General features: G+C 41.8%; 1 protein-coding gene across 1 annotated transcript in view; it reads right to left on the minus strand.

Annotated features, from left to right (window-relative positions):
- The window catches only part of FGF9 (fibroblast growth factor 9), a 46,698-nt gene extending 22,607 nt beyond the window's left edge, over positions 1–24,091 (minus strand). Inside the window, exon 1 of the mRNA XM_075850006.1 lies at positions 23,213–24,091. Coding sequence (XP_075706121.1) covers positions 23,213–23,489 — 277 coding nt within the window. The 5' untranslated portion in view covers positions 23,490–24,091. The remainder of the gene's footprint in view (positions 1–23,212) is intronic.
- Between the last annotated feature and the right edge of the window lie 2,778 nt (positions 24,092–26,869).

Consider the following 26,869-nt stretch of genomic DNA (forward strand, 5'->3'; position numbering starts at 1 on the left):
ATGAAATCAGCATCTCCATAAAGCTTGTCAGCAGAGGGAAGCATCAAGTGCTCAAAAATTTCCCGGTCGTCGCTGCGCTGACTCTGGACTTGATATAACACAGTGGACCAACACTGCTGCTCAGTGGTCTAAAGTCCTGTTTTCAGATGAAAGTACATTTTGCATTTCATTTGGAAATCAAGGTCCCAGAGTCTGGAGGAAGAGTGGAGAGGCATCAATCCAAGTGTCTTGCGGTCCAGTGTGAAGTTTCCAGTCAGTGATGGTTTGGGGGCCATGTCATCTGCTGGTGTTGGTCCACTGTGTTATATCAAGTCCAGAGTCAGCGCAGCGTCTATCAGGAAATTTTAGAGCATTTCCTGCTTCCCTCTGCTGACAAGCTTTATGGAGATGCGGATTTCATTTTCCAGCCGGATTTGGAACCTGCCCACACTGCCAAAAGTACCAATACCTGGTGTAATAACCACAGCATCAATGCGCTTGATTGGCCAGCAAACTCGCCTGACCTAAACCCCATAGATATAGAGGGGTATTGTCAAGAGGAAGATGAGACACCAGACCCAACAATGCAGACGAGCTGAAGGTCGCTATCATACAACCTGGGCTTCCATAACACCTCAACAGTGCCACAGGCTGGTCGCCTCCATGCCACGCCGCATTGATAACACCTCAGCAGTGCCACAGGCTGATCGCCTCCATGCCACGCCGCATTGATGCAGTAATTCATGCAGAGTCTGAGCCCCGACCAAGTATTGAGGGCATATACTGGACATACTTTTCAGTAGGACAACATTTCGGTATTAAAAATCAATCATTTTTTAAATTGGGCTTATATAATAGTCTAATTTTCTGAGACACTAAATTTTGGGTTTTCATTAACCATTCGCTATAATCATCAACATTAAAAGAAAAAATGCTGGAAATAGATCACACTGCGTGTAATGAATCTATATAATATGAGTTTCACTTTTTGATTTGAATTAGTGAACTAAATACGGTTTGATGATATTCTAATTCATTAAGAAGGACTAGTATATGTCAACTTTAGAGCTTTACAAAAAATTATTATATATTTTTTTTAACAAAAAGCACACAAATAAAATACAAAGTGAAGCTTTAGCCAAACTAAGCCCATCTGCCACTCTTTTATTATGGACCTTCTATGAGAACAACAAATTAACGAGAAAAGCCTTTTCACAATTGCCCAGAAGTATAAATGGCGACAATCATAGAACGCTACTAAGAAGCCTAACCACCCCCCCCAAAAAAAAAAAAAAAAACAACATAAAAAAAAATACTGAACCCATTTTATATAGGATCATCTGCACGGTACTTCTAAATAATAAAAATAAATTTGGCAACTAATCTTACTGAATAAATTGTCAAAAATGAGAAGATGTGGAAGAAAAAGTTGTATGAAGGAGACTTATCATAGTCACTATTGACTGGTGTGTGGTAACATGGTTGGGGCTTGTACAATATGGCCACCCAAATATACGGCCATTTACCACAGCAATTGATCCATGCTTACTGCATATACAAAAAAAAAAGGAAAAAATTTATTTAGTTACAACAGATATAAAGAAGAGTACCTCAGCCGAGTCGGACTGCAAAATACCCTTGTGTGTCATCTGGACTCACAGATCCACAATAATTCACCAGTATTGGTGAATCCGCAAATCCGGACAGTAAAATGCTTCCCCAATGTTTTTTGGGGAAATTTGCATCCCCCGCACCGATCTGTGTAAATCATGGTCGGGTGCATGGGGCCATAGAAAAGAATGCAAAAACATGATAGTGTGTATGAGGCCTTATATATTTTTTTTATATATTACTATGTATCCTACAAGTTCATCCCAAAAATTATTTTATTTTCTCCAATGTTTTTCTTTTCATTTTATATATTTTTTTATGTTTATATTTAACAATGCAGGCCAAAAGCACATGAAATTCTTCATCCATTTACCAATGTTTCACAAGGAACTGATTTTTTGGCCTTTCCTTCGCCTCCTGTAGTCCTTTTGTTCCTCGATTTGTGCTGCCTGTGGACCACACACTGCTCTCCAAATGTCTCACAAATAATGGAATCCATACGGACAGAGGCATAGAGCGGAGCACTTCTCTGCCTAGTATGACTCGCTCATGCAAATATCTTCAATATGTTATCCCTGGATAACGCCGCATGTCACTTTCACTTTTCTTTACAAGAACTCCCCAACCCATTGCTAACCTGCTTGGGAGCGAAGACTGCAGATGCTGATCATTGTACACAATGCAGGGACCTTCTCAGTACCTGTAGTGCTTATCTAATTACCTACCAACCAAACTGAAATGTTAAAGGGGAACTCCACCATTTAAACCACTCAAGATTATATTGGATTACTGCATAAATAGTAATCTTTAATAATATTATCAGAATGGCTTCCTTTTCCTATACTTTGTAATCCCCCCCCCCCCCCCCCCTTTACATCGCAGGAGCGCTTGGGGAATTGCTTTTTGTATAATTTCCTAATATTTTTAAGGTAGCTCCAAATGAAGAGGTCAAACATTATTTATTTCTCACAAGATCTCACCTACTAGTTTATTTCAGAGTATAAGGGACCTACCATGCCATGTGCCATTTATACGATTTATAATAAGTATATCATTTTTGGTGCCTGATGGGGCCAAAAGGCCCCTCCTGCCAAATGAGTCCATACGAGACTACCACCATTGCACCCCTATAGCTAAACTCCTGGTTATAGTAACAAAAGTAGTTGGGTGACAACGGCTAGGACCCTCATTACAGCGCCCACACAGGTTGTCACTCAGCTTTCCTATGGTCTCATATGGCAAATGACTGTCTATCTAGAAGATCTGGTGCCACTAAACGTTTCCAATTCCCAGTTAATCTGCCGATTCAAGGTTAACTTCATTTTTTTAGGAAATGAATGGGGACATATAGCTGCAGTTATCCATCTGTGCTGTAACTACAGGCCGTAGTATGATCAGCCAAACCTAAGTTATCAAGCATCACCGTCACTATATGGAATAAAATTCCAATTATCGCTGCAGATATAGAGATTAGGACAATAGTTTCACCTTATATATTAATAAACTGCATTTATAGCAAGTCCCTAATATACTGTATGGAAAGCACCATGCCACTTCGGCTCCATTCATCTTTTTCAAGGCCACGTGGTCGATCCTCTATAGTCAATGGCTGACCATGTGGCCACTTCATTGTAGTGATCAGTCCGAATCACAGCTGGTGGACCCATACCAATAAGACAAATTGTATATCCTAGCAATATACCATCAACGTCTTTATTGTGCGCAAAGGGGTCATCTCAATATAGTCAAACAACAAGTCTCTCTCCATGGCTATTAAGGTCCGTGTAGCTTAGTCAGGGCACCACCAATTCCCAATTATATACTGAACATATAAAGATATGGAAAACCAAGGCAGTGGACTCCAACAGCATGCCATAAACCAAGACTTTATTCCAGAAGACATTTCAGCCATAAAAGGCCATATATAGCCAAGTAAATTACGGCGCCAACTGACTCGGATCATGACATCACAGACCATAAATCCAGCAATAAATGAAGCAATTTAAGTAGTAGCTATTAGAGAATAGCTGAAAAGCAGAGCCAATGTGTTTTTCAAACATCTCCGTCAGTCAAAGTAGATCGTTTTGTCACATAGTTTCGCTCCGGCCATTCGCGATCAGTCGGAGTTTAAGCAGAAAACTGGACATCTCTCTAAAATTCATGGCCTTAAAAATCATATGTACCTACGGTCCTATTTTCAAAGGCCAAAAGAGATCATTTATGCGTATTGGAAATGGATTTACATTTCAATCCAATCCTATACATCAGCATGCAACAATACAGTGATTGATAGGACTTGGCCAGTTCTGCAGCTGAAACAGGTACAGGGTATGGGAAGTGCAGTCAGCATTTATACAATCATTTCATTTCAGTGCTACCGGGAAGCAAAGACAATTCCGTTTTTATACTTGAGACAAGTCACGGGACACAATTCTAGCTCCGACTCATTCACGCCCGACAGGGACATGGTGTGATATCTTCTGCCCCCAAAGACGACACTTTAGGCATCGTCTATTTGGCAAAGTGGCACCCACTAATTCAGCTCTGATATTGTGCATTAAATGTCCAAATCTAAGAGGAATCTTTTTTGGTGATGGCTGCCTAATAGAACGTTAAATATTTCAAGTTCTACCAAAGAATTTGAACGTTTGCCTACATATTTGTAAAGAAAATTTTACAAGTTCTTTATTAGCAGCTTTATATTTCCTCCTATTAGAAGAGGATTGCCGGGGGGTCTCACTACTGAGCGCTCCCTAGTTAGGAGTTTAAGGTGGGGGAAACGACTTTTAGTGTCTGGGATACAGCCATAAATCCAGGACCATGTAAGGTTCTAATGGACAAAACTTAGATCACCTTGATGCTCCTGCAAAAAAAAATAAATTAAAAAACGTGATGAATGGAGAACAATGCACATTTCCATCAATGACAAGAGTCAATTCTGAAATGGTAATACAGGAGGAGGAAGGGAGACCAAGCGGTGGACCTTTCCACATCAGCCACTCATATCGTAATAGGGCACAAGAAAATGGTTTTAAAACAGAGAACCCGTTTAAAACCCTGCTGCAGGAGAAAAGTGGTATTAGATAGTGCTCATGTAAATGAATAGAATGACTGGTTGCGCTCAGTCCTCCAGAGCGGGACTCCCTTTATGATGTCAATATACCCTAATAGGAGAAGCATTCAGACTGGCACCACGGAATATTCCACCATATACATCATTAAGTACAATGGTTTACCAAGGAGTTGGATGCATACCGCCCAATATCTTTAATGAACACCGACATAAAGCTACTTGCCCGGGTGTTGGCAAAATAGATTAGTTGGAGTGGTGTCTAAGGTGGTTTCTAAAGATCAAACCGGTTTTCTCCCAGGAAAATCCACTAGCATTAACATAAGACGACTATACAGCAATATACAAATGGCTACATCGGAAGAGAGTGGGAAGGCTATCCTCTCTTTAGATGCATCCAAAGCATTTAATAGTGTAGAGTTGAGGTTTTTGTTATTAGAGAAAATGGGCTTTGGGAAAAATTTTATAAAATGGATTCGCCTTTTGTATGCCAACCCCCGGGCAAGAATCTCGGTGAATGGGCGATATACAGAGTTTTTTTCCATGGCAAGGGAAACAAGGTAGGGGTGCCCACTGTCACCCCTGCTTTTTGCCCTAGTCATGGAACCTCTGGCACAATCTATGCGAGAAGACACGGAAATAAAGGGGATTAAACTGGGAAAGGAGGAAGAAAAGATAAGTCTATACGCAGACGATGTTCTGGTCTTCATGGATAGTTATCAGACATCCCTGAGTAGGGTTATGGATATATTTACTAAATTTGGTAAATTCTCAGGAGTCAATATTAATTGGGGTAAAACTGTATTATTACCCTTGGTAAATTCAATCTTAAAACATAATAGTGAACTGCAAATATTGGGACCAGAGGAGAATTTTAAATACCTGGGGGTGGTAGTATCTAGTAAAATAGAACAGTATATTGAATTAAATGTTGAACCACTGCTTAGAACAGGGGTCTCAAGCACGCGGCCCGCGGGCTGCATGCGACCCGCGGGACACAGAGCCGCTAGTACAGGCTCTGCTCCGGGACTCTGTGGAATTCCCTGACATTGCTGTCCACATATGGACAGCAATGTCTGGGGCTTCCCCAGAGACGGAGTTCCGTGCAGAGCGCTAGTATCGGCTCTGCTTCGGCACTCTGTGGAATTCCCTGACATCGCTGTCCATATATGGACAGTGTTGTCAGGGTCTTCCCCCGAGCAGAGCGCTAGTACAGACTTTGCTCCAGGACTCTGGGGAATCACCTGACATCGCTGTCCCCATATTGACAGCGATGTCTGAGGCTTCCCCAGAGCTGGAGTCCCGTGCAGAGCGCTAGTATAGGCTCTGCTCCGGGACTCTGGGGAATCCCCTGACATCGCTGTCTTCATATTGACAACGATGTCTGGGGTTCCCCAGAGCTGGAGTCCCGTGCAGAGCGCTAGTACCGGTTCTGCTCCGGGACTCTGTGGAATTCCCTGACATCGCTGTCCATACAATCGACAGTGATGTCAGGGGCTTTCCCAGAGCAGGAGTCCCAGTGATGTCAGGAGCACAGCTGGAGTCCCAGGAAGAGCCTACTAGTGCTCTGCCCGGGACTCCAGCTCTGGGGTTGCCACGGATATCACATTCCCGTCCAGGAGAATCCCCTGACGTCACAGTGTATGGACTAGACAGTGACGTCAGGGGCTCCAACAGCAGAGGAATCCCCAGCCAAAGCGCCAGCAACGCTTTGGCTAGGGATTCCACTCCTAGAGCGAGCGCCAATGGAGCTATTTACTTGGGGTGTGTGTGGCATGATCTGCAGAGGGCACTGTGGCAGCATCTACAGAGGGCACTGTGGAGGCATCTACAGAGGGCACTGTGGCAGCATCTACAGAGGGCACTGTGGCATCATCTACAGAGGGCACTGTGGCATCATCTACAGAGGGCACTGTGGCATCATCTACAGAGGGCACTGTGGCATCATCTACAGAGGGCACTGTGGCATCATCTACAGAGGGCACTGTGGCATCATCTACAGAGGGCACTGAGGCACTATCTAAAAAGGGGCTGCCCAATCTTGACGTGTGTCTGCCAAACGCTGCCAACTGAGCCGCCGGACTGCATTTAGCGACACTTAAACTGGGTTGTTGAAATAAGGACGTGGAGAATTCTCTCAAATTTTAAACCTCGCGCTATTATTATAGTAATGTAGTTTTAGTATTATAGTAATGTAGTTTTAGTATTATAGTAGTTCAAACAACTAATTTATTAACAATAATTTTGTATTGTATCAAATTTGAAAGTAATGCGGCCTGTCAACTTCCCATTTTTTCTATATGTGGCCCACTTACCCGGTCGAGTTTGAGACCCCTGGCTTAGAAGGATTAGAGAAAAATGTAGAATTTGGAAACAATTTGCAATTTCTCTGGCATCAAGAGTAGCATTGACAAAAATGATTCTGCTTCCACAGATTATATACATTCTGGGTAACTCACCTGTCTGGATAAGAATGAGATATTTTGATAAGTTGAATGCTATTATAAATGACTTTATCTGGATTGGGAAAGTTCCCAGATGTAGATATAAATATATTACATATCCATTATCAGAAGGAGGGTTGGCAGCCCCAAACTTTAGAATGTACTTTTTGGCAGCCCAGCTGCTTTTTATAAAGGAGTGGAAGCAGGATGCAGTTCTGGGTTACTTGGTAGGACGGGAAGAGGTAGTCCTAGTATGACTATATATGAATTGATGGAGACGGGACAACTGAATAACATACCTTTTAGGAAATATCCACTAACAACCCTACTATATAGGGTGTGGAATGATACAAGGTTTATGGAAAATAAATGTTCAAATAGTAAAACCCCAATCTGGTATAATAAGTAAATTCCAGGATTAGAAAAATTCCATAACCCAGATTTTTGGATTGGAAAGGGTATTGTCCAGGTGCCTCAGCTTTTTCAAGGGGGCAAATTAAAAACACTACATACAATGTTCTCTGAAGGCCTCCTTAACCAAGGTGATTATCTTTACTTTTACCAGCTCGAGAGCTTTTTAAGTAAAACTCAAGACAATCCGTTTCTGAGAGCGTCTGATAGTAAAATAATGAACATGCTTTTGTCAAATAGGGTCAAAGGACACTTATCTAAATTGTATAAGCTATTATTGGGGTTCAATGTAGGTAGTAAAAAGCTGCCAAGTAGGACAAAGTGGGAAAGAGATATTGGTGGGGAGAATCAAATAAGATGGGATAAAGTATATAATTCCATAAAAATAAGCTCTAATAAATTTTCCCATAGAATAACGCAGTGGTTTATAGTAAATCGGCTACATTTTTCAGCACATAAATTGGTCCAGATGGGCTATAGAACCACTGCAAAGTGCCCTAAATGTCAATACTTATATGCAGATCTTTCCCACTTGTACTGGAAATGTCCAAAACTTTCGAGATATTGGCAGTTGGTTACAGAGGAAATTAAGCAGGTGATGGGAGTGGAGGGGTTTATGGACCCCACTCTGATCGTTTTGGGAGATCTCACTAGTTTAAAAGGTAACTAAATGTGACTCAATGGCAATTTTGAGAGTGTTATTAATTGCTAGAATCACATTAATGTAATGGTGGATATCACCTGAGGTTCCCACAATATCTGACTGGGAAAACAAGCTAATACAAGGTATAGGGTTTTAAAAAAAAAAAAGTATATTAGAGTAAAAATCAAGTTCTCAAATTTGATGCATTATGGAATACGTGGATAGTACATTTTAAAATATCATTTTAATTTATTTATTTATTTTTATTTTACATTTTTATTTTTTTTCCCGCTCGTGGTCGCGTGGGGGGATACAGGGTTATAAACAACTGTATAATGGAATGGTTTATATGATACCAATTGTTGGATGTTGTTTTTTGATAAAATAAAATATATAAAAAAAACTTTAAAAAAAACTATGGTTTACCAAGTCCCGGGCTAACGCACACTGGAGTTTCACCTTCGCTGTAGCTCTTGGACGGCCCGATAACTCCAAAGTAGAATTTACTGCAAACATAGAATGATCTTTATCAATCTGTGAAGAGTTTACTGCATGTCCTCGACACCTACTGTATGGTTTTTACTAGTCATTTCCTAATCCTACGGATAATGGAATCAAGTGAATTACATAAACGGTTAAATACATTTTTCTTAACATTCCAGAGGTAACTTTCATGTAATTCCGCCTTTTTTTTTCACCTACGGTCCATTAGTCGTTACCTTTCACACAGCTTGGTTGTTTTATCTCCTACTGTCACAATTTTATCTGGATGGTGATTTAGACATTGAACAAAAGGTCTTCTGGTCAAGGACAAAATATACTTCTGTCTGATTAGTGGAAGAGGTTAGACTCAGCTGCTCTACTTTATGGAATATCGGAATGCACGGTTTTTTTTCCCCAATAATACAAGCATCAATGTAATCATCTTGATAGAGGAAATTGCAAACCCCAAACAAATTCTTTACCCCCCCCCCCCCCTCGCCCAAATAAAGTTAGATCCCAGTCTGGTCCATAGTCTGTAACCTCATCTAATTTCCATTGTAGCCATCCCAAGTACTGAGTTTTACTACTAAAACCCTTACTATAGAGGTCCTAGATCTATGCTGATTTAATTTAAATTAAAGCATCTATTACAGAATTATCCAAATTTGTAATTAAAAAGGAGTTGTCCCCAATGGACAACCCATTTTTAAGAAAGAAGCCACCTACTAACCTACATATTTTGGGTCTTGCCGATTTCTGTTAAAGGCACATGCATGAGAGAGGAAGCACTTCCTCATGTGACGTAAGAGCTGTACTATGTGATCTGACCAATCAGAGATCTCCCCTGCAAACTCCACCTCCCCTCTCACAGCATTCAGTCTTACCCACACTGAGGGAGAGAAACTGCAGCGCCATCTCTCTTCTCCCGTTCTCATGTCTTTAAGTTATTGTGTTACATGGAATAAAAAAATTTTTTAGAGACTTTATCAGGTACCCATAGCTAGTGACTTACGTATATTTAAGACAACAACAACTCCACATCTGCACAACCTTGAACATCTAGAAACGTGCATAAAAGTAAAAAGTCAACATTCACTATATACCTTTACATTAGGATACAACAACTTTGCGGGATATATATATATATATATATATATATATATATATATAGAAAGAGATATAGAGCACAGTAACGGCACCAGGACTTCAAGGTAGATGAAAGCAAAAGTGGATTTATTTCACCTCAACACAGCAACGTTTCGGTTCAACAGGAACCTTTCTCAAGCCATCTGGCTTGAGAAAGGTTCCTGTTGAACCGAAACGTTGCTGTGTTGAGGTGAAATAAATCCACTTTTGCTTTCATCTACCTTGAAGTCCTGGTGCCGTTACTGTGCTCTATATCTTTCTCTATTTGATTTTGGGGAATTGATTCACCCCCAGGTAACGTGCACATGGCCTGATTTGTTATAGCATTGGAGTGCTGTGTTCATCTACTCTGGACTGTATATATATATATATATATAAAATTTTTGTTTTGTTAAATAAATAGATAAAAGAAAGACATAATACTACAACCTCAATTAAGATGTCGGGGTGAACAATGCACAGCACCTAATCTAGGTTTTACACGTAACAGTTCCTAAGGGCAAGAAGAAACAATCACATAATCCTAACCCCCGAGGCCTAAAGAAAAGGGATTTAATGTCCTCTAGGTGGAGATTACGCAAAGGTAATTCAGTGGATTTTTCCATTCTTCTTTGACTTTTTCGCTGATCATTTTTTTTCCCCTTCTTGTGAAAACAGCGGTTATTTTTTTCTTATTTTCTTTTAGTAGAATAGGATGCTTAGACAGCTCGAAGTCAACAAAGTTAGGAATGTCGAGTCAAGAGGAGACACTTTCTAAACAGGTTTACACAAGTTACGATAAATCTTTAAAGAGACTCAAGCCTATCAGAGCGCAGGCTTTACAGTTACAAGGAAACAATAGAACATGTACAGGACAAATGTGCGATCAAGACCAGAAATCCTATAATCTGCCCAAAATACCTGCTCTACAGACCCCGCCAAGTTAAAAGCACACTTGTTCTTACAAAAATCGCTATTTGTGAAATCCTCCCATTTTATAATCACTTAATCTTTTTTTAATGTACCGGCATTTCTTCGCGACATCCAAGGTTTTTAAAAGAAGGCGTTGGGGCGATTATTGGGCTGTTCAGCGGTTTACCCACAGAATTAGATTTTACTGTTCTTGCGAAGTAATAGTGTTGGAAACATTTTGCTGTATCCAAAAAGTTATCACACAATTGTAGGTAGCGCAATACAGCATCCAATGGGCCCATACTGTACCTCAATACGGCTCAGATTTTATACAGAGGCACGCAGGTTTTTTTTGTTGATTTACATGGAAATACATATGTTGTATCCTTTATCTGACACCATATCATAGAGGTATCTCTGTAGAAGTCTGGATTCACATGCAAAAAATTTGCAGCGACTTCGAGCCCCAGCCATGTGGATGAGGTTTGAAACCTTATCCACATGCTGCTGAACATTTTCCGAACGGAAATCAGAACATGCTGCAGATTTCACCCTTTGTAATGTAGAAGGGATGAAATCCGCAATAAAATCCAGAAGTATTTTGCTGCAGCAACACTACGAATACGCTACGGAAAATCCGCTGCATTTCAGTCTAGTGTAAATCCAGCCCTTACGGTGCTATCTGAAGGTCCCATAAAGGGTGTCTACAGCTCCATACTACAGAGCTTTAAGGCCGCCCGCCGTGTGCCAAATATAATTTTAAGATGGACAAATGGAGGCCTAAGCAATATTATCAATTTAGACACAATATGCAAATTAAGCATGAAGAACTTTCAGAACTCTCTTAAGGTTGCAACTTTAAAGAGATCTAAACAAACCCATGTTTCTCTTTTTGATCTTTATAGCATATGGGTGAATTGTGATTCCGAAAAAAAAAAACCTGCATACACAAATAAACAAAATATCTACAAACTTAAACAAAAATCACCTATTACAATTTTTTTTTTTAAATAAAAACTGAATATCTGAAAACGACATTTCTGCTTAAAAAGGGTAACTAAACTTTAAAAAAAAGACTTGACATGTCATCATGACAGGTCAGATGTTTTGATCGGTGGGGGTCTGAGCACGGAGACCCTGACTGATCGCAAAAACGAAGCGGCAGAAACTCACCCCAGCGCTCCTGTCGCTACATTTTAGCTATCGGTGGGGGGGTCTCAGTGCTCGGACCCCCAACGATCAAAACTTCTGACATGTTACGATGACATGTCAAAAGCTTTAAAAGTTTAGTTACCCTTTAACAAACATGCCAGTCTTCTACCCTTATGACCAATCATACTCTTCATCACTCAGATTCTGCAGATCCATGTTGGTGCCCCCTACTGAAATAAATGCAAATCCTAAAAGGAGAAGTTGGCATTCACAATTTCCAGGGCCTGCATGTGGAAATTCCAACCGCCCATGTACATAAACAAGCAGGCACAGGGTATGTTCACACAGCTTATTTTCTGTCATTTTTTGGGCCGTAAACGGCCGAAAAATCAGAGGCAGAACGCCTCCAAACATCTGCCCATTGTTTTCAAATGGGAAAACGGCGTTCTGTACAGACAGGCCGTTTTCAAAAACGGCCGTGTAAAAAAAGGGCTGCGAAAAAGTAGTGCCTCACTTCTTCAGCCATTTTTGGAACGGTTTTTCATAGACTATAGAAAACAGCTCCAAAAACGCAGCGAAAATAGCGAGTGGCTTAAAAATATAATGTCTGAAAATCAGGAGCTGTTTTCGAGTTTGCGTGTGAACATACCCGAAGACATACTCAGGACTAACAGATATGGAAAGTGGAAATAATCTGTGTATAACATATGCAGACTAGGTGACCAAAAAACTTTCCCCACAGCTTTAAAAATGGCTGACTATAGTTGCAGCTTCCTGTAGTAGAACACGAACGATAATTCCTAATACAATCATTTCATTAGTGAATTATTCAACTGGAAATTTCGTTATTAGGGGTTTCAGAATACAAAAAAAAAAAAAAAAAGGGATTCAAACCGACAGACAATAGTCTCTGAGGAAGATGGAAAACCCACCTAGGACACTTCCAGGTACCATCCCCCTCCTCACTCAGTCATATCAATGATATATTTGTATATGTATCTCCACTAAAAATAAAGGCACCGTGTGCAATGTAACAATACCGAGAACCAGACTCCCCAGATCGCGGGTGAAATGATCACCCTGCTCCTTCATTGATTGTTTATACCTTTGATTTTACTATTAATCTCATCTAGTTTGACTAGACTTCCCAGCTACACAACATTAAGATGAACATTTCTCCCCTGAGGGTTTCTATATTACATACATGAGAAGCTGCAAGCTCAGTACGTATTTATGGGAAATATTATCAAGCAAATAATACCACCACAGTATCCTGTGAGTCACCAGCCGTCCACGATCACCACCACACATTACGGACCCGCCAGTCTGGCTGACCACACTGTTGGGAATGGGGTTGATCGTGAAGTGCAACACAATCATTGTAGAACTGATGCAATGCTGGATATTTACATTAAAACTGCACGGCAGGCATTAAATAGTGATGATCCATGTAACAGTCATCTAGCAGACCGTGTGAGCCAAGGCCATGGAAGGAAGGATGCCGTTTTGGGGAATATTGCTGACAGGTCGAACTTTTTGAAAACCATTCAAAGTTTGTAAAGAATAAGTTGTAACAATTTGGTCAGAGCGTAACTAGGCTTTGCTTCACCAGGGCAAAGGTTTCGTTTGCTGCTCCCATCCCGGTCTCCAAATATCCTGGCCAACGCAAAGGGACCTGTTGGCACCCAACACACATGGCCCGGTAGCCCGCTTAGCTATGCCCCGGCTTTGGTCCACACACTAGAATCTCAAATCAGTGTCTATGCACACCGTAAGGGTAAGTTCACACGTAGCGTAAATACGTAGCGGGTTTTAGTTGCGGAAAATCCCCAGCATAATACAGTAGAAGCAAAGTGGATGAGATTTGAACAAATCTCATCCACACGCTGCGTAAATGAGAAGCAAAAAAATAAAAAAACGCTCGGAAATTGACCTTTTTTTAAATCCACAGCATGTCAATAGTATTTGCGTAAACGCTTCTTATTTATTGCGGGTTTTCCCCCCATTGACCTCAATGGTAAGGTAAAACCCGCAACAAATAGCAGATGTTGCGTTTTTTTGCAGCGAAAAAGAAGCGATTCCGCCATAAACAACGCAACTCAGAAAAAAAAATAAAAAAATCTTATACTTCGAGCTCTGTGTTTCTTCATCCAGGCCGGCCTCCTGAGAGGTTTCATCCCATGTGACCGCTGCAGCCGATCACAGGCTGGAGCGGTCACATACGATGAAAGGTCATCCAATGGTTGCAGAACGTCAGAGGGACGGGTCGCCACGGTAAGTTCATATTTTATTTTTCAGTGCAGGATTTCCGCAGCAGACATTCTGGCCGAAAAACTGCACCACAATTTGGTGCGTCTATTTTGGCCAGAATTCCCTGCGGTGACCAGGGCGGGTACGCGGTGTGCTTTTACACAGCGTATCCGCTTGGTGTGAACATACCCGAACAGCTGTAACACTATACATTTTTCCCAGAATGTTTCCTTTATATTATAATTGCCACAACATTTTCAGCTTATACAGAAAGGTAATACAACAAAACTGTAAGGAAACGAATAAAACACCGAGCAGAATAATGACAGTAACAAAGTGCAAATACCAGAACCCTCAATCAATGCTCTTAGCCTTCACTTTTCCCTTTGATCCTGAAATCACCTGCAAATCTCATGGAGAAGGGTTGGGTGGATATATAGATATTTTTTTTTTTATAAATAGAGCCTTTTCTGAAGGCTGCTGCGTGCCATTGCTTGCATAGGAAAGCCTGCGCCATAATAAACAAACCTGGAGATTAGACATGATAAAGACTCCTCTCACCTTGCTTGCACTGAAGCTCTTGACCTGAGTTTATATCAGAACAAATCCCAGGAGACACATCAAAGTGGCTACTGAGACATCATTTTTGGGGTTTAAGGAACACCTGTGGTCTAACATCTGCACTACAGTAGTCAATCATCCGTTTTTCTGAATGCAGTTATTTATTATACACTGGGAACTCTGAATGGTTTTGCACATATACCGTTTATATCCCTTTAAGCTCATTTATAACTCCTAGTATAACTGGCCATGAGAAAGAGCTGCATGGAGCTCTATCATAGTGCCCTGGTGCAACAGTTACTGCTCTTTGTGAAAAATTCTCACCAATATATTCACTGTTGACACTCACAACAAGTTCCAGCATGCCCTCGGTTTTGCGATTTATGGAGAGCAAAACAGTCACTGATAGAGAGGATGGAACTTGAAGCTCCTGGGCTCCATGACAATCTGTAAGGGTCTGTTCACACAGCGAATTTTGCTTGATGGGTCCCGCAGCAAAATCCACCATGGAATTATTTCTGCCAGAGGCAGTAAGATTCCTCCTCCCATTAACTTCAATGGGAGGTTCGGGTGAAGATCGGGAAGGACGCTTCTTTTTTTAAAATAATTGGGAGGCAGAATTGTGCGGCGGAATCAGCCGCAAAAATTCTGCCGTGTGGACATACCCTATCAGGGCTCCCCAACTTACAAGTATTAATTTATACTGGTATCTGGTTATGTTGCAGAGGGGTCTTTTGGACTCCTCCGGCACCAGGGCCAGGGTGCTACTGCTACCTCAGCAACCTGTATAGCTGCGCCACTGAACCGATGGGTGGTCCTAATCTTAATCTCAGCTTCACTTGCTACAGATAAGCGCTTAGATACCATTGGATTTCTACAGTCGCCACTTGTTAAATAGGACCAAAAAGTATCAACAGTGCGGACGGGGCAAAAGATGCCTTTAAAAAGGAGAAGTTTATTAAAAATCATGAAAGCAAATGTAGGAAGGAGCGGCATAACGAGTGGAGTAGATCCCAACACGAAGGCTACATGCACACGATGCGTAATACGGTTCAGAATTATTTTTAATGTGTTTTTAGGTGCGGTTTTTACAATTTGTTGCGGAAATAGGTGCGTTTTTATGCTGCAGAAACGCAAGATAAGTTCACATGCTACAGATTTTAAAAAAACACAATAAATTTACCTAATTTACAGGTGGAAAAATTCTACAACATAGAGATTACTTAAAACCTCATTTATTTTGCTGGTACTGCATTACACTGCAGAATTACCGCAGGAAAATCTGCACATAATACGCACCGTGTACATTTGATCTAAGAATAAGGCTGGGTTCACACGAGCATGTTACGTCTGTAAAGGACGGAACGTATTTCGGTCGCAAGTCCCGGACCGAACACAGTGCAGGGAGCCGGGCTCCTAGCATCATAGTTATGTATGACGCTAGGAGTCCCTGCCTCTCCGTGGAACTACTGTCCCGTAATGAAAACATGATTACAGTACGGGACACTTGTCCTGCAGCGAGGCAGGGACTCCTAGCATCGTACACAAGTATGATGCTATGAGCCCGGCTTCCTGCAGGGTGTTCGGTCCGGGACTTGCGGCCGAAATACGCTCCGTCCATTAAGGACCGAACATGCTCGTGTGAACCCAGCCTAAATATGTAGTCCTCCTTCTGATGATGGTTCTCAACTCACCATCCAAGAACCTTGTGCTTCCTCATTCCCACACCTCTCCCCATTCCTTCCAAGGAGAGGAGGACCTCGCCCTCAGGGAATTTGCACTGTAAGGCCGGGTTCACACGTAGCGTAAATACTGCAGATTTTCCACAACTTATTTCATTGCGGAAAATCCGCAGCGGAAGACTAGATTCACACGACCGAGTGCAAACTATACAACTTTCGTGTGAATAAGCCCTAATACAGTAGCAGCAGAGTGGATGAGATAGATGGACAAATATCATCCACTTGCTGCATAAAAAGGCAGCTGAAAAAACGTTCAGAAATTGACCCGTGGTGCGTTTTTTTTAATCCGCAGCATCTACATTTATCCGGTGTAATAGTCACTATTCTGTTGGTTTCCCCATTGAATGGGGAGGTAAAACCTGCAACAAATAGCAGTTTTTGCGTCAGAAAAGCGGTGATTCCACCACAAAAAGAATCGCAACTAGGGAAAAAAAATAAAATAAAGGGATTATATTTACCCACAACTCTCTGCTTCTGCGTCCATGACGTTTCATCTAATGTGACTGCCGTAGCCAACCACAGGCTGGTGCGGTCACATGTGATGAAACGTCATCCCAGGAGGCCGGGCTTCACAACGTCAGAGGGACACATCGCCATGGCTACGGGTAAGCATAGAATTTATTTATTTTTCATGCTGTTTTCCATAGAAGACATTCTGGCCGGAAAACTGCACCACAATTTTGGTGCGGTTTTTCAGCCGGAATTCCGTTCGGCGGCCAGGGCGCATACGCGGTGTGCTTTTTTAGGCAACGTATCTGTGTGAACATACTCTAAAGGATAAAATTTTCTGCGCATTATAATGATCTTAGCCAATTTCCGCCAATGTAATTGTCAATACGTGAACATGGCCTAAAAGTTCCGGAGTTGCTTTTTCGGACTTTTAAATTCTACTTGGCCATTTCATAGATATAAATATTTGTTGGTTCAAACCAAAATGGCTTCCATTAAAGCGGTTCTATCACCTCAATACGTAGCCCTAGATAAGAGTAGCATTCTACACAGACAGGTTCGTTCTCCTATTAGCCAGACGTACACCTATAAGTCTAGTGCAAGTCCAGGAGTGCGCAAAACCCGCCGCATCGCAGTGATTGACGGGCTGCTGTGTGTGCAGATACCAAGCGACCAGCCGTCAATCACCACGAGGGGGGCGGGGGAGGCAAGTACAGGTTTTGGGGGGGGAGTGCTCCCTTCATGAATACACCAGGCTCCTATTAGCCAAATGGCACAATCTTTTTTTGGGCCGTTTTGGTTAATAGAACAGTCCTGTCCCTGTAATTCGCTGCCCTTACCTACGGCAGCATATTGCGGTGTCCAAACCATTTCCATCAGGACTCTTACCCAGCTTTCCCAGACCTCTGAATGGCAAATCTGCTTAGACATACAGAGATGCATCCCTCACCCCTGTGTAGCTGCAAAATGACTAAAATTTGGCATTCAGAACTTGAGGAAAGGTGAGGGGCGAATCTGCCATAGTCGGATTAGCGTCCATAGTCATCGTTATCCAGCTTCCTTAGAAAAATATATACCTGAAAAAAAATTTAAGAACTTCTACCGATTTCTTTTTTTTTTTATTTTTAGGGGAAAAATGTCATACAAATGCTGTTAGTGTTAGATGTGTAATAAACCAGCATGCCCTTTATATATGCCATGTCATGATGAAAAATACAACTGTGCCTCACTGACTGCGATACAGAACGTAGAGGGGGGACGACGACTACAGTGACTGCAAACATCTGATGGCATCCACGTGAATGCTCTTGTCCCAAAATTTAGAGGGCATCAGGGACAGCAGAGCAAAATCAAAATGGCAGGTCTGAGGATCCTATGTATAGATCTACTTTAAGTGAATCTGCAATGTTCTGCAGTGGAGGAGAGTGAGGAGGCAGGGAGAGGAGTGGTGCCCGGTGTCACTGTGCCAGGCTTGGCAAGCACATTTCTCTATGTGGAGATGAGATGCAGCATTAAAACATTTTCTGTGCCCTGCGTCAGTAGATGGAGGTCACCTCCTCTCTTGACTTTGCCATTCTGCACGCTCCTAGATTTTTTTTTCTTCTTACTTTTTTTTAATGCTGTGCGTGCAGCGGTTCTGCTGACGCTAGAGGTACGCACACTGTATTAGGAGTTACTGGATTTAAAAAGACTACATATGCCCTAGACCTTGCCAGCCAGCATTACAGTATGCCACCCATACATTATCACATGCATGGTGCCATCTCACCTCACGCAATGTGCAGAATACATGGGCCATTCACTGCTGGCTTTAGTGGGAAGAAAGACTCCTGTGCCATCGAGGTGCTCAGAGACTAAATGACCTCAGGCTGGGCTTACATGGGACTTCTTCCGCCTCAATTAGACGGACCTCCGGATACTTAATAATCTGAACATAAGTCGGAGTTCTGCGTTCACATAGACATTATGCCAGGATGGGATTAAGAACATTGCTCCTGTCATAAGTATATACCAGCTAGTCATCTTAATAGGGTTTTCGTTCTTTTATGGGCTATAAAAGGTTTTTTCATGCACATTAAATCCAGTCATCAGGACCATTTCTACATTTAGATTTCTTTATTATAATCCCACTTTTACCAGTCCCCACACACCAGGACGGACTGGCCATTTAGGCATTAAAGCGAACCTCCGGTCTCAGGACAAAATTCTAATTGTGATGGGGTATATGGAGTGATATTACATGGTGCCCTCCAGTTGCCCCCGTGATCCACGGTTTTAGGGTCCCCTCTGTCTTGTCTCAAAATGGCCATAGCGCTTCTCAGAATGAGTCTAATTTACTCCCTGTTTACGGATTGGACAGAACTACTCACGTGAGCAGTCCTATCTTTCCACGGATCGGAAAGTCGGTTTGTTTTCACTGACCCAATTCACTTGCTAAAAAGAATGGGTCAGTGAAAACTATCAGGTGCCACTCAGATGCTGTGAAAGACTGCCCGAGTAGCACTTGTCGTGTGCAACTACATTTAGTCTAAGAAGCCCTGCAGTCATTTTTGGTACAGTACAGAGGGGACCCTAAAACGGTAGATCCACGGCAGAGGGCACAACTGGAGGGCACCAGGTAATATTACTCCATATACACCATCATTTAAAATGTTGTCCCGGGATCGGAGGGTCACTTTAAGACAGTGCTTAAGGGTCCATGGCCAGAGGTGACCCACAGGCTTATTAGTCAGTAGCAAACATTGAGCTCTAATAAAAAGCACCCATATAAGTCTATAGGGCCCTACTGTACTTGCATGTCTCCAAAAAAGAAAAGGAAGTTGTGGCATACTATTTCCATAACACAGTGTGGTAGGGAGACCCCATACAGTGCCTGACGTTCATAGTATGGACCAGAAGGGCCTTATCTAGCCTCAATACACACAACTCTGGTTGGTGAAGGGATCCCAGACCTTTAGTGCCTGGGGGTCCTGGATCACCCTCAGTCCAGTCCTGCCCCAAACAAAGGGGTTATTAATGGCACATCCTTGTACATGGTGAGGGGAACAGCAACAGTTCTATGTAATATTCCTAAAAGTGATCTAAAGAAACATGCACGACTGTACCACGCATACATACGGTAGACTACCCATACTTTTATAAATATTACAAAGTCACAAAGGAATAAAACCGATATTAAAGTTAATAGAAAAAAAAAAAATGGCACAAGAACATAACCCATGTGCGTGGAAATTTAAAGGAACCCCCATTCGCAAATACCAACGCCATGACCTTAAAGGCAAAGGCTCCGTTATTCCATCAGTGTCAGTTCGTAGACTAAACACGGCTGGGTGTGCCGGGGTGGTCCACTACTTTATCAGATCAACATCTGGATCATAAATCGGTCTGAGCTCCGCACGGACCTATATCCATATAGACCCATAGTGGTCAACATAACGGGGTTTCCCTTCTGATCACCATTTACAATCTATCATAGATTGAATTGGAAGGAATTGTATGAATCAGATCTGATACACCTAAACTTCTGGTAGCGCTACTGATAGATTTTAACTATTGAGTTACAGCCGCAGTCCAAAGGAATACAATGAGCTGCATATAATCTTGTGGACTAATGCTGTCACTCAAGAGTTAAAAATCAATCTGTGGTGCTAGAAAAAAGGTCTAGAGGTAGCCCTGGCCTGAGACTTTTTGTAGCGCTACTGATAGATTTTAACTATTGAGTTACAGCTGCAGTCCAAAGGAAAACAAGGAGTTGCATGGAATTTGTGGACTGCAGCGGTCACTTAAAAAAATAAAAAAAAATTCCAAAAATTTGCACTAAAAAAAAAAAAATTGTAGCCGAATATCTCTATGATGTAACATTCTCAGTCACATTGTAGCAAATAATGGCGCTTGCAAACTAAAGGGAAGGGTATTATACAAACATATGTAGCCTTTAACCCTACAGTGTAGACACCGCCATATTTATTGTATCAATTATTAATTAGTTTCTGCTAACAGCCCCGACCACGCAGCAATGTTATCCGCGTTATTAATTACTTGTGACATGATGAGGCACTCAGGATTTTCACAGGGACAATTACTTCGAGCAATTAGCACCACACACATGTAAAACAAGGCAGATAAGCAGTAATCTTTCAAGTTGAAATGCAGATTTCCCATGCTCCAGGGTAGAAAGTCACAAGAATGTACAACTCTATAGAAAACTTCACAGGTTCAAATCCCGGCTATCACTGAATGACTGCAGCAAATACATATTAACTAAATGATAAATAAGTCTCAGGCGTGCTAAGGAAGGAGGAAATTCTCAACAGCGTGGTCATAATATGACATTCCTATAATATACCGGCCACTGTGCCTTTTATGATGTGTGCTCTAAACTTAACACATTCACTGCTGCAGGTGGAAGGCAAAAAGCTCAAAAATACTCTTAAAGCTGAACAGACCCCAAAAAAATTCATAACCAGAAACAGATTTGTAATTGAATTTTAGCAATGCCACAAATGAGACTTTTTGGCATTTTCCTCCTAGATTTCTATCAGAAACAATCACTTGGTCACCAAGGACACATCTATTAGCTTAAAATTACCAGTCAATACTGGCCAAAGAGGCAACGTTTCACGTGATACGACGGATAACGGCGACAATTAGCAATAAACTTTAGGTCTACGGTGCTAAAAAAAATAAAATATTTTTATAAAATCATTGGAAATATTCGCCATTGTTAGCCAACATGTATCAGAAATGTTTAAAAAAAATTCGCTGTTCATTATCCGGTCAATGTATTCAGCAATCTGAGGAGTCTGGATTAGTTGAACATAGCGGTTATGGGATTTCAGTAGACAACCGCGTACGACCTATCAAATTGTGGTTTCATTTATACGTGGATTCTAAAAATATCTGATTTTTTTCTCCTTTTTAACAAAAGTCCTTACATCCATAACCGGCTTAGAGGACTTTCCCCCCCCCCCCCCAAAAAAAAATATATTTGTCCCTAAATATATACAAACTCGCTGGTCTAATGTAATTGCGATGTATATAGCTTCCCCTATACCCGAGTAGTTCCCGGAAACGAACATGTTAATAAATGTCCTGTCAATTCCAAGCACTGGGATATTGAACGATTCCCGTAATGTCTGTAGTAGCGCGGCAGATGCTGCTCTTTCTTCTCTGCGGGCTGCCCCACGTGTAGGAGAAGCCGGCGGTAGTTAGGACCCGGCGGCATGGCACACACACTAGACACCTGCTGGAGGCATGGAGCCCGGGCTGGGAGCAATGCAGTCCATGCGCTTCTCCCCAATGTACCGTGCTGCACACACCTCACTGCATCATGCCTGAGCCTAATGGGGTGGGACAGCTACGGGCATGGTGGATCACCCATGGGGAGATCTACGGCCACAGGAGAAAAGTAAGTCGTGGACTATGCACAAGCCTGGATCCCCATCACAGAGTCCTCATACAGGACCGCACTGATCCCCTCATACAGGACCGCACTGATCCCCTCATACAGGACCGCACTGATCCCCTCATACATGATGTCCACACTATATCCTGCGAGTACTTGCCAAGTGCAATCCCCCCTCTGCACCCAGCAACATCCCCCCTGATACAATCCATCACCCCCTGCATTTGCTACTCCCATCATCCAGGTCTCCGAGATCCTCATAGTGGAGATATTAAAATGATCATCCATCTGCAAGTGCTCAGATCACACCTAAAATGAAAGCACCCTGGACCGATGTCTGCAGCATCTAACATGTAGAACTTTGAACAGGTGGGGGAATAGAACTCTACACACAGCCAAAGCAGCTGCAAATAGTGTATTCAAAATTTATGATGAGACTTGTAGCAATGCAGAACAATGTCCCAGCAGCATCAGAAGGGTTAAATGGTAAGAGCAAGGAGGGGGGGGGGGTTCTTATGCTATGCGCCCTCCAGTCTCCAGCTCTTAATGCTGAGTCACAAATAGCACCCTATAGAAGTCCGAGCCAATGGTATGCTCTTTAAAATTAGTCCAGTCTATGGATTTATCCATGCACCCAACACAGCAATCACATAGGAATTTGGGGGGGGAGCAAATGGCAACCCACATTTGTGCTTTCCATATTGTCACCCTGCACCACATCTCCAAATAGAACTGGGTATAAAAGACGCTGATCAATAATAGCCAGGAGGGGAGGGGGGTCTATTATAGAGCCCAGGCCATCAATTACATGATGACAAGTCAGAGGGTCCTGACAACTACTTCTAATAAGCCCCTACATACACCCCATGCAGAAGAGAACTTTACAACATTACTGCCCCCCAAAACTTCACACAACAAGGATACAGTTACCTGCACTGGACGTCATTGCAATCAATGGCATCTGTAATGACCTACCAAATCTATTGTGATCCTGCCTTGTCCCCTGGATAGTCCCATTAGGAAATATCTCTAAATGGAATCCAGTCCTGCAGTAAAGCTGCCTCCTTCTGAGAATCCCCTTTAAGTGTTCCAAGTCAGTGACTGCAGAGCCTCTGGGCAGCCCCCCAGCCTCTGCCTGGCCCAGGTGGTCACTTAACAACACAGGGTTATCCACTGGCAGAACAGGTATATTTCCAAAAGACACAGCATCCTGCACAGCAAAATAGTTGCCAACTTCACCCAAGGGAGCCATCAGCCTTGTGTAGGTGCTGTGGAGGCAGATGCAGAGGAAGAGCTCAGGTCAGGTGTATATATATGTATACACTGTATCCTCTGAATGACTCAGTGAGGGAGGGGGGAGGATGGTGCCTCTCTCTCTCTTCAATCCATCAATAATACAAGATTGTGGGCTGAGAGGTTCAAGGTCAAACCTATGGCAGCAGCACTGGGAGCTCACCCACTAGTGACATACTGCTGTCCACACATCTCAGCAGGGCTCCTTCTCATTGATCAGCCCGTGCAGTGGCGGGCATCAGGGGGGGGATGTAGAGTTCCTCCATTGGGTAGAAGACCAGCACTGCTCATGCCAACTTCCAGCAGCCTGATATGTTTGGAGATGTCCAGGCTACGTCAGAATGTATGGATCCTGACTCCAGGGAGGCATGCGCTGTCTTGGCAGGAGAATACACTGCATACATCAGGAGAAACGCAGGGAAACTTTTCAGGTGGCAGCCCCTTATCCCTGTGTAGCTGGAGGGTGCCTGGGAACAGGTGTCTGCGCTGGGCACACAAGTGCTGCTGATCTCCAGCTCTGAGGAGGAGGCTGCTGCTGAGGCTTTTCCATCCAGCTCGCAGAGTGGCGCAGCAGCAGGCATTGGGCTGGGTTTAAGGTAGCCTTACTGCCTTCCTGCCAAGCCGCGTCCTCCTGGGTCCTACCGCCCGCTGGATAAGCCAACACACAGCCTCGCTGCTCTGCGGCAGTGTATTATGTACAGTATATGCAGTAGACGCTGGAAGGCAATGCAGTAAGAGGGCACGACATGTGCGACTGTGCCCACAATGTGTCCAACTTCTACACATCTACAAATGTCTAGTATTATATTAAAACTGTGTTTATATTGTAGTGAGTGTATATTATAATGTATTATATCAATGTGTGTATATTCTAATTGTGTATATTATAATGTATTATATCAATGTGTGTATATTATAATTGTGTATATTATAATGTATTATATCAATGTGTGTATATTATAATTGTGTATATTATAATGTATTATATCAATGTGTGTATATTATAATTGTGTATATTATAATGTATTATATCAATGTGTGTATATTATAATGTATTGTTATTGTGTTAAATGGGTAATATTATATTAGACTATGTATATATTGTAGTGAGTGTATAGTATAATGTATTATATCCACGTGTGTGTATATTATATATTGTCATATTAAATGTATTGTGTGTATATATATATATATATATATATGTGTGTGTTAAATGTGTATTATTATATGAGACTGTATATATTGTAGTGTATATTGTGATGTACTATATAAAGGTGTATGTGTATACTTTGTGTATATTATATATTTTTTTAATTAAATGTATTGTATTGTATGTATGTGTGTATACTGTGTGTATATTATATATTGTCATATTAAATGTATTGTGTGTATATATGTATTGTTATGTTAAAGGTGTATTATTTTTTTATTATTATTTTTATTTTTGCTATCCTTTATGATTAAGTTAATAATTTATCCTTTGCTATATGAATATTGTACTTAGATATTTCTGTAGACGATGACTACTTCAGCCAGACGCAACCTATACATGTGATCATTTTGTTAGAAATCAGAAATGATTCAATATTTTGGTAACCCAGTGGCACAAAAATGAAACAAATAATCAACGTGAACATTACGATTGACCATCTACTGGAAATCCATGGCTAGTGGGTGCCATGTGCTGGTTGTGTTCACACGCAGCATAAACACTGCAGAATTTCCGACCAAATTTTCTGTGCGGAAACTCCACAGCGTTTTCGCAAGAGAATTTGACTTGCCCCAGATTGAGAATCCAATCCGCAGGTAAAGTTTTGCACTTTTTTTCAGCAAATTTTTACGTAGCATGTTAACGAGATTTGTGTAAATCGTATCCACTTTGCTGCTACTGTAATATGCTGAGGAATTTTCACACAGAAAATCCAGTTGTAAATTCCGCAGTGCATACGCTACGTGTGCACATATCCTGCAGATGATCAAGTACATTTTTCCATTCAAAGAACCATTGGGTTGGACAGTTTTGGTAAGATAGATGTAACTATTATAAATAATCATTGTCGGTATGATGCCAGAAACCATGACACGATGCCCAGCTTATTAAAAGGGTTGTATGGTATTAAAAGCATTGATGTTTTTTCTTTCTTCCGGAAACAGCGCCACTCTTATCTATAGTCTGTTTCTGGTATTGCAGCTCAGCCTCATTCACTTGAATAAGGTTAAGCTGCAGTACCATATAAAGCCCATAGACAAGAGTGGCGCTGTTTCTAGAACATAGAAGACATTTTTTTTTTTTTGCTCATACAACCCCTTTAATTTGTCATATGAGAGGCAATGTGCAAATTGTACCTGACATCATACATTAAACGTATCTCTAGGCTTAAATTGAATTTCGCTTTCTACACGTGGATGAGATCCTATAAGTGTGTGATTTGTGCATTGACTCCTAAAGGAAGGCTCTATAAGATAACTTTTACTCCTCTGATATTTGGAGGGTCAGGACAGGTCGTCTGTAACAGGATACAGATGATGTGTAATACAATGACAGTGACATGGAATATAAATGTTGTTAAAAGTAGGAGGAACAGTGCCCCCAGTGGACTGTTTAGTGCATTGCGCCCACTAATTACAGGCAGCTCATCATCGCTGCAACTTTATTCTTTACTGTATCATTTACCTCTTGATATGAGAAAGTTACAAAGCGCTTGCAGCAGCACATAAAGCATCTGTGTGTTTTATCCAAGAACTTAATCACTAAATTAAATTTTTTTCCCTTAAAATCAGCATTAAATGAAGTATTTGAATTGTTTTCTTCTCTCCAATTGTTGGGATCCATTTCTAGGACAGCTATAGGACAACTAACATAATCTTTACAGCGTCCACAGCGATTGCTTTTTAGCTTGCTAGATATCCTGAACATTAAAGCGTAACTAAACTTCCAGAAAACTTCTGACATGTCATAGTGACATGTCAGAAGTTTTGATCGGTGGGGGTCCGAGCACTGAGACCCCCACCGATGTATAAAACAAAACGGCAGGAACGCTCGGGTGAGCGCTGAGACGCTTCGTTTCTGATCGGCTTATCTCAAAAAACCGATCAGTTGGTGTACGGGCTCATAGACTTTGTATTGAGTCCGTACACCAACTGCTGGGCTTTCCGAGAAAAGGCGATCGGAAAGTAAGCGGCACATCGCTCACCTGAGCGCTTCTGCCGCTTTATTTTTATCGATCGGTGAGGGTCTCAGTGCTCGGACCCCCACCGATCAAATTGTCTGACTTGTCACTATGGCATATCATACGTTTTCTGAAAGTTTAACTACTTGGTGTTACCATTCCCCTTGTC

The sequence above is a fragment of the Rhinoderma darwinii genome, chromosome 2 (genome assembly GCF_050947455.1).
Source record: "Rhinoderma darwinii isolate aRhiDar2 chromosome 2, aRhiDar2.hap1, whole genome shotgun sequence".
In the NCBI taxonomy this organism is placed as follows: Eukaryota; Metazoa; Chordata; class Amphibia; order Anura; family Rhinodermatidae; genus Rhinoderma; species Rhinoderma darwinii.